Source organism: Erpetoichthys calabaricus, chromosome 17 (genome assembly GCF_900747795.2).
Source record: "Erpetoichthys calabaricus chromosome 17, fErpCal1.3, whole genome shotgun sequence".
NCBI classification, from domain to species: domain Eukaryota; kingdom Metazoa; phylum Chordata; class Cladistia; order Polypteriformes; family Polypteridae; genus Erpetoichthys; species Erpetoichthys calabaricus.
In genome coordinates, this window is record NC_041410.2 from 82148032 (window position 1) to 82160228 (window position 12197).

Genomic DNA, 12197 nt, shown 5'->3' on the forward strand with positions numbered 1-12197 from the left:
TGTGTAAACTCCCCCCACCAAAGAAGCCACTTAATAAGGAGCATGTGAACTAAAGGGTCATCTTGAGGGCGCAGTGTTGTTTGCACCGAGTTCATGAAGTGCTTTGTGTACTGTTTTCACTTTTAATCTTCGGAAAATTCATAACTAATTTTTCCTTTTACAATTTTTAAATACATTCCTTACAATTAAGTAATAAAGACAGGTACAGATGTTTTCTAAAGTGGAGTTGCCTGTTACTGTGTGCCCATCAGATGTTTGTTTTAATAATTTAAAGGGGGTGTAATGGATAAAGTATGAATTCCTAATGGTTCCTTAAAATAAGAACACACACATTTTTATTGAATTCTACAGTGATTGTAACTTTTAATGCAGGAGCCTTTGAAATCCAAGCCAAGTAGTCAGTTTGCAAGCTGGAGCTGGTGTCTGACTGGTGACTTAATTGGAATAAAAACCAGAAGGTGCAGAACCAATTTTGCCATGCAAGTACTAATCTAGAGCAGAAGTTCTCAAAGTGCTTAGGTCTGGGGACATCTTAACACCCGTCAGATCCTGGCCATGATGCAGTGCTTGTATTTTTTTATTTATTTTTTTTAAATGTTGCAGCATAGGAGTTTGAGAGTCTGGAGGTTGGGTGACACTTTATCAAATACACCCAAAGGAATAGATGATGATGATGATGATAATAATAATTCATTACATTTATATAGCGCTTTTGTTGGTACTCAAAGTGCTATCCACACAGGGAGGAACCGGGAAGTGAACCCACAATCTTAGTCTCCTTACTGCAAAGCAGCAGCACTACCACTGCGCCACCTGTGAGTTGACTCTCTTGTGGTCCCACCACCTGCAAGAGAGGCCATAGGGGTCGGGTGCAATGCGATATGGGTGGTAGCCGAAGGCGGGAACTCTGGCATTCCAACGCTCGGTTGCCGAAACTGGCTCTTGGGACATGGAATGTTACCTCTCTGGTGGGGAAGGAACCTGAACTGGTGTGAGAGGTTGAGAGATACCGGCTAGATAGGCTCACCTCTACGCATGGTCTGGGCTCTGAAACCATTCCTCTTAAGAGAGGCTGGACTTTGTTCCACTCTGGAGTTGCTGTGGGTGAGAGGCGTCGAGCAGGGGTGGGCTTGCTTATGGCCCCCCGGCTCGAGGCCTGTACGTTGGGTTTCTCCCCGTTGGATGAGAGGGTTGTTTCCCTACACCTTCGAGTTGGGAGAAGGACTCCGATTGTTTGCGCTTATGCGCCGAACAGCAGTTCAGAGTACCCAGCCTCCTTGGAGTCCCTGGAAGAGGCGCTGCGTAGTGCAGCTCCTGGGTACTCTATCGTCCAGCTGGGAGACTTAAATGCTCACGTCGGCAACAACAGTGAAACCTGGAGCGGTGTGATTGGGAGGAACGACCTCCCTGATCTAAACTCAAGTGGTGTTCAGTTGTTGTACTTCTGTGCTGGCCATGGATTGTCCATAACAAACACCATGTTCGAGCATAAGGGTGTCCATAAGTGCACTTGGCGCCAGGATGCCCAAAGTCGCAGCTCGTTGATCGACTTTGTAATCGTGTCATCAGATCTGCGACCTTATGTCTTGGACACTCGGGTGAAGAGAGGGGCTGAGCTGTTAACTGATCACCACCTGGTGGTAAGTTGGATCAGATGGTGGGAGAGGCTGCCGTATAGACCAGGCAGACCCAAACGAATGAGGATCTGCTGGAAACGTCTGGCAGAGGAACCGGTCAGAAAGATCTTTAACTGCCACCTCCGGCAGAACTTCAACCTCATTCCGAGGGAGGCGAAGGACATTGAGTCTGATTGAGCCATGTTCCGAGCCTCCATTGTCAAAGCAGCAGAACGGAGCTATGGCTGCAAGGTTGTCGGTGCCTCTCGTGGCGGCAATCTACAAACCTGGTGGTGGACACCTAAGGTTCGAGAGGCCATCAAGCTGAAGAAAGAGTCCTATCGAGTCTGGTTGACCAGTGGGACTCCAGAGGCAGCTGAGGGGTACCGGCGGGCCAAGCATGTGGCAGCATCAGCTGTTGCAAAGGCAAAAACTCGGGCAGAGGAGTTTGGGGGAAGCCATGGAAAACGACTTTCGGTCAGCACCGAGAAGGTTCTGGCAAACCGTCAGGCACCTCAGGAGGGGAAAGCGGTGCTCCACCAAAACGGTTTACGGTGGAGATGGGGCTCTGCTGACTTCAACTGCAGACGTTATTGAATGGTGGAAGGAATACTTTGAGGATCTTCTCAATCCCACCAGCATGTCTTCCTTAGCGGAAGCAGAGCTGGAGGACTCTGGGGTTGGGGGTGTGTTCCCTGGGGTGGACGAGGTTCACCCTGGGTTCCTCAAGGCTCTAGATGTTGTAGGGCTGTCCTGGTTGACACGTCTCTGTAACATCGCATGGACATCTGTTGTAGCACCTCTGGATTGGCAAACCGGGGTGGTGGTCCCCTTTTTAAGAAGGGTGACCGAAGGATGCTCCAACTATAGGGGGGATCACGCTCCTCAGCCTCCCCGGTAAGGTCTATTCAGGGGTGCTGGAGAAGAGCGTTCGGTTGATGGTCGAATCTCGGATTCAAGAGGAACAATGCGGATTCGTCCCGGCTGTGGAACACTGGACCAGCTCTACACCCTGGCCAGGATCCTGGAGGGGGCATGGGAGTTTGCCCAACCAGTCCACATGTGTTTTGTGGATTTGGAGAAGGCATTCAACCGTGTCCCTCGAAGCATCCTGTGGGGTGTGCTCCAAGAGTACGGGGTACAAGGCTTGTTGTTATGAGCCATTCAGTCCCTGTACAGGAGGAGCAGGAACTTGGTCCGCATTGCCGGTAATAAGTCGGACTCGTTTCCTGTTGAGGTTGGACTCTGCCAGGGCTGCCTTTTGTCACCGATTCTGTTCATAAGTTATATGGACAGAATTTCTAGGTGCAGCCAAGGAGCGGAGGGGGTCTTGTTCGGTGACCGCAGAATCTCGTCTCTGCTATTTGCAGATGACGTGGTTCTGTTGGCTTCATTGGACAGTGACCTCCAGCTCTCACTGGAGCGGTTCGCAGCCAAGTGTGAAGCAGCGGGGATGAGTCTCAGCACCTCTAAATCAGAGACCATGGTTCTCAGCCAGAAAAGGGTGGAATGCTCTCTCCAGGTTGGGAACACATTACTGCCTCAAGTGGAGGAGTTCAAGTATCTCGGGGGGGTCTTGTTCACGAGTGAGTGAAGAATAGAGCAGGAGGTTGACAGACGGATCAGTGCGGCATCCGCAATAATGCGGGCTCTGCAACGGTCCGTCGTGGTGAAGAGAGAGCTGAGCCATAAAGCGAGGCAGTCAATTTGCCAGTCGATCTACGTTCCTACCCTCACCTATGGCCACAAGCTTTGGGTAGTGACCGAAAGAGCAAGATCCCGGATACAAGTGGCTGAAATATGTTTTCTCCGCAGGGTGGCTGGACTTTCCCTTAGGGTGAGGAGTTCAATTATCCAGGAGAGACTCTGAGTAGAGTCGCAGCTCCTCCGCATTAAGAGGAGTCAGTTGAGGTGGTTCAGGCATCTGGTTAGGATGCCCCCTGGGGGGGTGTTCTGGGCATGCCCCACTAGGAGAAGGTCATGGGGCAGACCAAGGACACGCTGCAGGGATTATATCTCCCGGCTTACCTTGCAAAGCCTCGGGGTCCTCCCAGAGGAGCTGGAGGAGGTGGCCGGGGAGAGGGAGGTCTGGGCTTCCCGGCTTAGGCTGCTGCCCCCGTGACCCAACCTCGGATAAGCGTTGGATAATGGATGGATGGAATAGTTGAACTGCCATTCATGTATTTTGCCTTTTTTGATTTTAGTTGTTTATGGCAAAATCAGAGTTCAACACCGAAGACCTACATTGAAATAAAATTAAAATTAAAATTTGCAGTCCTGAGTTAAGTCTTGTTTTAATCAAATTGTGATCAAGCCACTGCATACTAGACGTTGGGAAGCTAGAATTTTGTAAGAGCAGAGGTCTTTTAAAAGTTTTTAATCGGTGATTTTAATGTCCCTTTGGTCAGACACAATACTGTCACCTAGAGGTCCACACTTTGAGAACTGCTGATTTATAGAACAGAGTTAGACTGTGAAGATACTTCTGCTAACTTCTTTTGAGTATTATCTCCCCCCAACCCCCCCCCAATCAACCCAAATGCTGCGTTCACATGCTCTTGGACAGACAGTAGGAGTTTTCAGCGTCGGGTAATTTTGAAGAAAACAAAGCTTCCCAAATTCTCTGAGTTGAGCCTTAATGCTAACCTTTCACATTTGTTAATTATACAAATAAATGTAACCCATTCAGCCAGAGACGCTGTTTTTGTGGCCCAACGGCTGATATACATTTAGTTTTTTATTTCCATTTATTTTCCTTTTTTTCAGTAGCAAATTAACAGCAACTTTCTGTTCCACGGGAAAGTCCAACCAGACATTCCTAGAAACGCACTGAAGTGTGAAGGTGAAATGTCACAACATGGAGAGCATGTGAATGCAGCATTCATTTAAGCTTGACCCCCCATTAGACATTGAGGTTGTAGAGTATTAGAAATGTGTTGCTTTCCTGGCTTACCGGGATTGAAGAGTACTAGGTACTTGAGACACACAAACTCCTGTTTGTCCATCTGCAATACTCTTAGCTTCGCCACCAATCCCTGGGCCCGGGCTACCAGACCGGCCAAAACCGTGCTGGCCTGGGAGGTAAGTGTCATCACCTCAATCTAAATAAGAACAGAGAGATGTGGTTAACTTTACACACTGGAGCATCCTAAAAGGGGGGTCTTGGGGAATTGCTGATCACATCCCACCCCTTTTAACGACTTGTAGGGCAATTACTTGGAAGCAAATGGTAGCCAGGAGACATGCCTCTGTTGATTTTTCTATTGTTACTTTTCTAGTGTAGATTGAAAGTGGCTTCCAAGATTATTTCTATTACTTTTTATGCCCCAAGGATTCCTAGAACCCATGATTTACTTTTTCCCCCATCTGAGTTTGTGGTCTCTGTCTCAACATTGAGTGCCTTCAGTGAGGGGAAAATGTGATCTGCTCAGTTTCTTTCCACCAGTGGTGGTCTTCAGGTTAAACACTTCATGAAAGTGTTCTTGCTTTGCTTCTTTGTGCACCACTTTAGTGCAACATTTTGTGTTTTTTGTGTGTAAAATTAAGTCAACTGTAGTAGCCTATGAAGGAAATACAATCAGTTGGGCTGATAACACCCTTTACTATAACTAGAAATGTGAAGTCTATAACAAATGCGTTAGTAAACATTTGAAGAAGTTACACAAGCAGATGTAGTTAGTTTTTATACTTTTTAACAAGTATAAAAGCAACAGGGAATAAGTAGGCTGACTCAATCATCCATAGGTTTAAACATGCAAACACCAATCATTGACATTTGATTCAGTCAATGTCCCGTTGAAACACAGGCAGAGGTCTTGTTTGTAGTGAAAAAAGCCTCTGGCAGCAGGCTAATAGCTTAGTTCTAATTTGTGGTGTTAGTGCAAGTTTCCTTTGTGAGTCCGAGACAGCTTTCCTTCCAGTTATATAAATTTGTACCCTGTGTTCAGATATTAAAATAGTGGCTAAAAGGACACACAAGTCCATTTTGGTTACTTTTTTGATGTACCTAAATTTATATATATAAAAAAAATTCACCTGCTTGGACGTTTTCACATTTTATTTTTTTATAAAACTTTTAATCACAGTGAATTTAATTTTAAACTCTTGTTTCACACATCATGGTTTAGGAGCACATGCTGATACAGCGCACTGCCGCACCCACCACATGATAAACTACCCGAGTGCAGCAGGTGCCACCTCAGCACCACACTAGTGCAGATGGAATGGAACAGCTTGAGGTTTATGGTGGCTGGAGTGCAAATCCTGGCACCAACTCTCACATTTTCCTTACAGGTTGGAAAGCCTACATGCAGGGCTAGATGCAGATTAACGTCATAGCCAGAACATTTCACAAAACAAAAAGAAAAGACTCTTTAAATGTCATTGAAAATGGAGTGATCTAAATTTAATTACAAATATAAAACATTTGACCATATACAGTGCATCCAGAAAGTATTCACAGCGCATCACTTTTTCCACATTTTGTTATGTTACAGCCTTATTCCAAAATGGATTAAATTCATTTTTTTCCTCAGAATTCTACACACAACACCCCATAATGACAACGTGAAAAAAGTTTACTTGAGGTTTTTGCAAATTTATTAAAAATAAAAAAAACTCAGAAATCCCATGTACATAAGTATTCACAGCTTTTGCTCAATACTTTGTCGATGCACCTTTGGCAGCAATTACAGCCTCAAGTCTTGTTGAATATGATGCCACAAGCTTGGCACACCTATCCTTGGCCAGTTTCGCCCATTCCTTTTTGCAGCACCTCTCAAGCTCCATCAGGTTGGATGGGAAGTGTCGGTGCACAGCCATTTTAAGATCTCTCCAGAGATGTTCAATCGGATTCAAGTCTGGGCTCTGGCTGGGCCACTCAAGGACATTCACAGAGTTGTCCTTAAGCCACTCCTTTGATATCTTGGCTGTGTACTTAGGGTCGTTGTCCTGCTGGAAGATGAGCCGTCGCCCCAGTCTGAGGTTCAGAGTGCTCTGGAGCAGGTTTTCATCCAGGATGTCTCTGTACATTGCTGCAGTCATCTTTCCCTTTATCGTGACTAGTCTCCCAGTTCCTGCCGCTGAAAAACATCCCCACAGCTTGATGCTGCCACCACCATGCTTCACTGTAGGGATGGTGCCAGGTTTCCTCCAAACGTGACGCCTGGCATTCACACCAAAGAGTTCAATCTTTGGCTCATCAGACCAGAGAATTTTCTTTCTCATGGTCTGAGAGTCGTTCAGGTGCCTTTTGGCAAACTCCAGACGGGCTGCCATGTGCCTTTTACTAAGGAGTGGCTTCCGTCTGGCCACTCTACCATACAGGCCTGATTGGTGGATTGCTGTAGAGATGGTTGTCCTTCTGGAAGGTTCTCCTCTCTCCACAGAGGACCTCTGGAACTCTGACAGAGTGACCATTGGGTTCTTGGTCACCTTCCTGACTAAGGCCCTTCTCCCCCGATCGCTCAGTTTAGATGGCCGGCCGGCTCTAGGAAGAGTCCTGGTGGTTTCGAACTTCTTCCACTTATGGATGATGGAGGCCACTGTGCTCATTGGGACCTTCAAAGCAGCAGAAATTTTTCTGTAACCTTCCCCAGATTTGTGCCTAGAGAAAATCCTGTCTCGGAGGACTACAGACAATTCCTTTGACTTCATGCTTGGTTTGTGCTCTGACATGAACTGTCAGCTGTGGGACCTTATATAGACAGGTGTGTGCCTTTCCAAATCATGTCCAGTCAACTGAGTTTACCACAGGTGGACTCCAATTAAGCTGCAGAAACATCTCAAGGATGATCAGGGGAAATAGGATGCACCTGAGCTCAATTTCGAGCTTCATGGCAAAGGCTGTGAATACTTATGTACATGTGCTTTTTCCATTTTTTTACTTTTAATAAATTTGCAAAAACCTCAAGTAATCTTTTTTCACGTTGTCATTAAGGGGTGTTGTGTGTAGAATTCTGAGGAAAAAAATGAATTTAATCCATTTTGGAATAAGGCTGTAACATAACAAAATGTGGAAAAAGTGATGTGCTGTGAATACTTTCCGGATGCACTGTATGTAAGTGCCCTCTTTAATACAACACCCCGTAACTCATCAGGGTCGCCGTCCATTGGTTTTAGATGTCACATGATTAGCCCAAGGGCGAGTGTCTCTTTGGGTTTTTTTTTTCTTGACTGCAGTCTAAATGCACCTCATCTAGAAAGGCTAAATGGTGGTGAGTTACATATGGTCATCTAACCTACACAATGAATCCACAAGAACACTGCAATCAACTGCATGGAAAAAGTCGATTTTGAAAAGTATAAGTTTGGATAGAGACAAGAAAATGTCCAAGCCAATGAATATCTTTGGGCTCCAGTTACTGTAAATCGGTCATTGAGAAACTGAAAGAGTATGGCAGAGCTGGAAATGTGAATAGAGCAGGTCGGCGAAAGCGAGCGAGGGAAACCTATTGGTACTCGGAAGGAGTTACAAGCTGCAGTCTGTCAGATTGGACCGACTGTATGACAACTATGCCCAGGCGCCTCGCCAAATGCAGTAGCAAAGGAGGGGGGATGCAGCTGACCTATTGTAACAGAGTTAGACTAAGTGAAACATTTTTAATGACACCCTGCCACAGACCAGGGGCCTCATTTATAAACATTTTTGTGAATATATGTGCATGCCAAAAGTTTTCTGAAACCAAACGTATGCACATTTATAATCCATTATAGATCACAGTCGCCTTGTTAATGTGTATGTGAATGTCCCTCAAATGCTGCTCTGAAACATCCATGTATAGATTCAGCTCATACATATGCAGTCACGATGCTGCAGAACTTATGCGGCTGGTAAAGCTGACTCTCTCCTGACGAACTGAGACCCCATAACCTACATTGAAGAGTATCGGGCTGTGCTCTGCAGCTAAGGGTACAAGATGATGCACAGGATTATTGTGCCTCTCCTCACCGTTCTGGGGGAAAAGTGTAATGTACCAGTATCTGAGCGGGTAGCTGCCATCACCTGCCACTTGTAATGACACAATTGCTGTTTAAATGTATAGCAGGCAATATGGAATACTGAGGGTTCAGCCAGCCACCACGTACAGAGCCGTCACGTCTGCCAAAACTACTTTGCTCCAAAATAAATTCATTTTTGTAGATGAGCCAGCTCAAGTTAGGAACACAAACTGCATAGACATCATTAGGTCAAGGGATCTGAGGGGTTAAAATAAAGTGAAAGGCCCCAACAATGACTGTCTTCTGAGTTAGTAATTGAGTCTGGGTGCTGAGCAAATTGTAACATAACATGTTTCTAAAAAATATTTTTAGTTAGTCCCCACAGTTTTGGTTTTGAGGCCTACAGGGGGATCTGAATGGTTAATATAGCCACCCCCAGTTTTTTGCACTTTGCAATTATTTTAACAGTAAAAAATCATTGTATATCGGTAGTCCCCAACTCTGGTCCTGGAGGGCTGTAGTGGCTGCTGGTTTTCATTCTAACCCTTTTCTTAATTGGTGACCAGTTTTTGCTGCTTATTAACTCCTTTTCCTTTCTTTTTAATTCTTTTTTTTTCTTAGATTTGTTCCTCTGAATTTCTTCATTTCTTTACTTACATGGCACCCAAACAGAAGTGAAATGTGAAGAAGACCAACTGTCAGGGCCTCAAACTCCACAACCAGTTGCTTAATTAGCCACTGAGTCTTGTCGTTAATTAAACCCGTTCTTTAATTCCATGGCTTGGTACTGCTCATATTGTGCAATAGCAGACATTGCTCTTAGAAAAGTGAAAAATTAATAATTTTAGAAGACTGTTAAAATGTTTTGGGGATTCCTGAGATCTTCATCTTTCTTTATTTTCAGATATTGTATGAAGGACACAGTTTTGCTTCTCGTGTTTTGGCTCATTTTGTATCTCATTGTTTAGCAGCGAATTAAGGATAAAAAAAACAATTAAGGGGTCTGAGTCTTAGAGTAAGTCAATTAAAATTAATTCAAAAGAAGTTAATTTAGTGCAAAAACGGGTCACTAATTAAGAAAAGGGTTAGAATGAAAACCTGCAGCTACTGTGGTCCTCAAGGACCGGAGTTGGGGACCCCTGCTGTATATAATGTGATTTGGCAGTACATGAAAACAACTGATAACTGCAAGTTCTCTGTGTATACATATAAAATACAGCAGTTTATTTCTTGACCAGCTTTCAGAAGACTTAAAATTTATACAATCTGCAAGTCATTTTCAACTAATATTAAAAAATAAATAAATCTTGTCCAGTTTGTTTCATTACCTGCTGCCCTGTAACCAGCAGTATGTACCCTTCTCTTCCATAGGTAACCTGACGGTAGAGGTGGTCGATGACGAGAAGTTCACTCCAGCAGTTCTGTAAGAGCTTCATCTGGTCCTCAACCTAAAAGGCACAAATGAATCAGAGTGGAGGTGAGCCGAGTAACTTGTGAAGTGTGTTTTTAAATGATTCTTGCATTATAATTGGCCTATGAAAAGTATTCACCCCCTTAGATGTTCTCACATTTTATTATTACGTAACATTGAATCACACTGGATTTATTTTGGATTTTTGACAGTGATCAACAGAAAGTCTTTAATTTCAAAGTGAGATTAGATCTCTGCAAATTAACTTCAAATAATATAAAACACAAAATGACTGGTGTAGGCCGAAGCCTGCCATTGTAGTGGAATCTAGGCTGCCTTCTGATGTACCTCCGCTGGGCAGGCTGGTGGGATTCAGTCCTGCTTCCATGGCTTTGTGAGAGAAATTATACCCATCTGGGGTTTTTTGGAAGACATCCCTGCTTTGCAATACCTTAATTTCCTTGAAGAAACAGCAGCCTCTGGCCCACTCCACCAGAGCAAAGAGCGTCTGCTCTGCCACACGACAGATTGTTCTAAAGGTGCTGTGACAGTCGTGTTTCCCACAGGTGGTTTGGTCTTTCTGCAGATGACTGAGCACCTTGGAACGCAGCTTGTAGTCCTCTACTTCACATTTTAACATCTCCAGAATCAAACTGGAAGCAGGTCCAGGGTACACGGGAGAGGAATTATTGATGCTAGCTGGGATGGATGCAGGAGACAGAATAGAGACAAGACTAGAACTTGCAGATTTCTGCTGACAGCTGTGTGCGTCATATAGGGGTGGTATGAAGAATGGGACATCTGAGGGGCTTGTGTTGTTTGAACACCGGATAGGCTCTTCGGTAGCAGGGAACATACATTGATGGGACGTTACTCTTGGCATGTAACTGATGGCTGCCAGTGCTGAGGGGTCAGGGTGGACGTTGTATGGTACACCCTGCTCCTCCAGTTTCACTGCTTGCAAAGCTTTGTCCAGGCCTTTCTTTTGCTGCTTCATCTGACGATCTCTTCTGTACAGTGAGCTGAATTTGTTTCTCCCACCTCGCATTCGGTCTGCTCTGATGGCTGGGGAGATGAATGGAGGGAAAAAATGGAGACATGGATAAGTGTATTATTCCGCTTAAAGCAGAAAAGACTCTTTCAAGACATACATTAACATAACTGCTCATTTTATCCAATTATTATGCTCGTTCAGAAATTGTCATGTGCTAACATTCACGTTTTAGCATCTTGCGGTTAGCAAGACTAACAATTCAGAATGAATGTGGGAATTGAATGTTCTTCTAGCAGTAAACGGAGCAGCACTGGAATTTGAAATGGATGGTGTCCTGAATTTTAAGTATAAATGTAAGAAAGAACAGAATAGCTGTCACCAAAGCCCAAACACTAACCAAACTCCAAAGCACGCAGGACTGGATAAAGCTTTCAAGACCAGTATTCATCATCCGCAATCATCGGATGAATCCACATCTGTGCTTTCAGCTTGTAAAAAAAAAAAAAAAAAAGTTGTGTTGGTGACGTCAAAAGGCACAACTTGAGGGACTGTGTGCCCTCCAGCAATGGGGAGTAGTGTCCTCACCAAAAGGAGCCCAGTGGTGGCAACCATAAGCAAAACAAAATGGCATTGTGATAAGCAGAACTAACAAAATTAATTCAATTAACAAAATTGTGCACACTTAATAGTATCCATATTACTAACCGAGAATGGTAAACCGGATGGCATGGTGGACGCAGGTACACGGCGATGGGACCATGAGACGTACTGCGCAGGCGCGTACAGCGCACGTCTCATAAACCGCAATCGAAGTCGTATCCACCGCGAACGAAGGACTCACGGCCCAAAAACGAAACCGCTCAACAGACGTGAATGAGAAATGAAGCAACAAGGCACCCATAGCTAACGACTACCGACACAGCCACGCCAAAAAGAGGATTCTGTGCTGCAGCCCAGATTCAAACGGAAGAGGCTACGGCGGTCCACAAAGATGGTACAAAAGGCGCAGGCGTCACCGCCATATTGTGGGTGGCACTACTACGGAAGGCGCAGGTGTCACCGCCATATTGTGCGTGGCACTACTGCAGAGTGAAGTGAGGAGTAATGTGCTGCTTGGGATTGTACAAACCGCTGCATGCTTTACACCGAATTCAAACACAATACAGCTCAACGATACAAACACGAGCTCACCTGGATAAGATCAATGAACGCAGGCGCCTACAACGCGTGTCTGAAA

The 12197-nt window shown here is 44.9% G+C and overlaps 2 protein-coding genes across 2 annotated transcripts in view; one reads left to right on the top strand and one right to left on the bottom strand.

The window, feature by feature from the left end:
• Positions 1-12197, bottom strand: part of LOC114667467 (nuclear receptor subfamily 5 group A member 2-like) — a 41956-nt gene that overhangs the window by 714 nt on the left and 29045 nt on the right. Inside the window, exons 4-6 of the mRNA XM_051920903.1 lie at positions 10418-11031; positions 9884-10003; positions 4570-4717 (exon numbers count right to left, since the gene is read on the bottom strand). Coding sequence (XP_051776863.1) covers positions 4570-4717; positions 9884-10003; positions 10418-11031 — 882 coding nt within the window. The remainder of the gene's footprint in view (positions 1-4569; positions 4718-9883; positions 10004-10417; positions 11032-12197) is intronic.
• Positions 9925-12197, top strand: part of LOC114667785 (probable DNA double-strand break repair Rad50 ATPase) — a 79867-nt gene continuing 77594 nt past the window's right edge. Inside the window, exon 1 of the mRNA XM_051920928.1 lies at positions 9925-10032. The gene's annotated coding sequence lies outside the window, so the exon portion shown is untranslated. The remainder of the gene's footprint in view (positions 10033-12197) is intronic.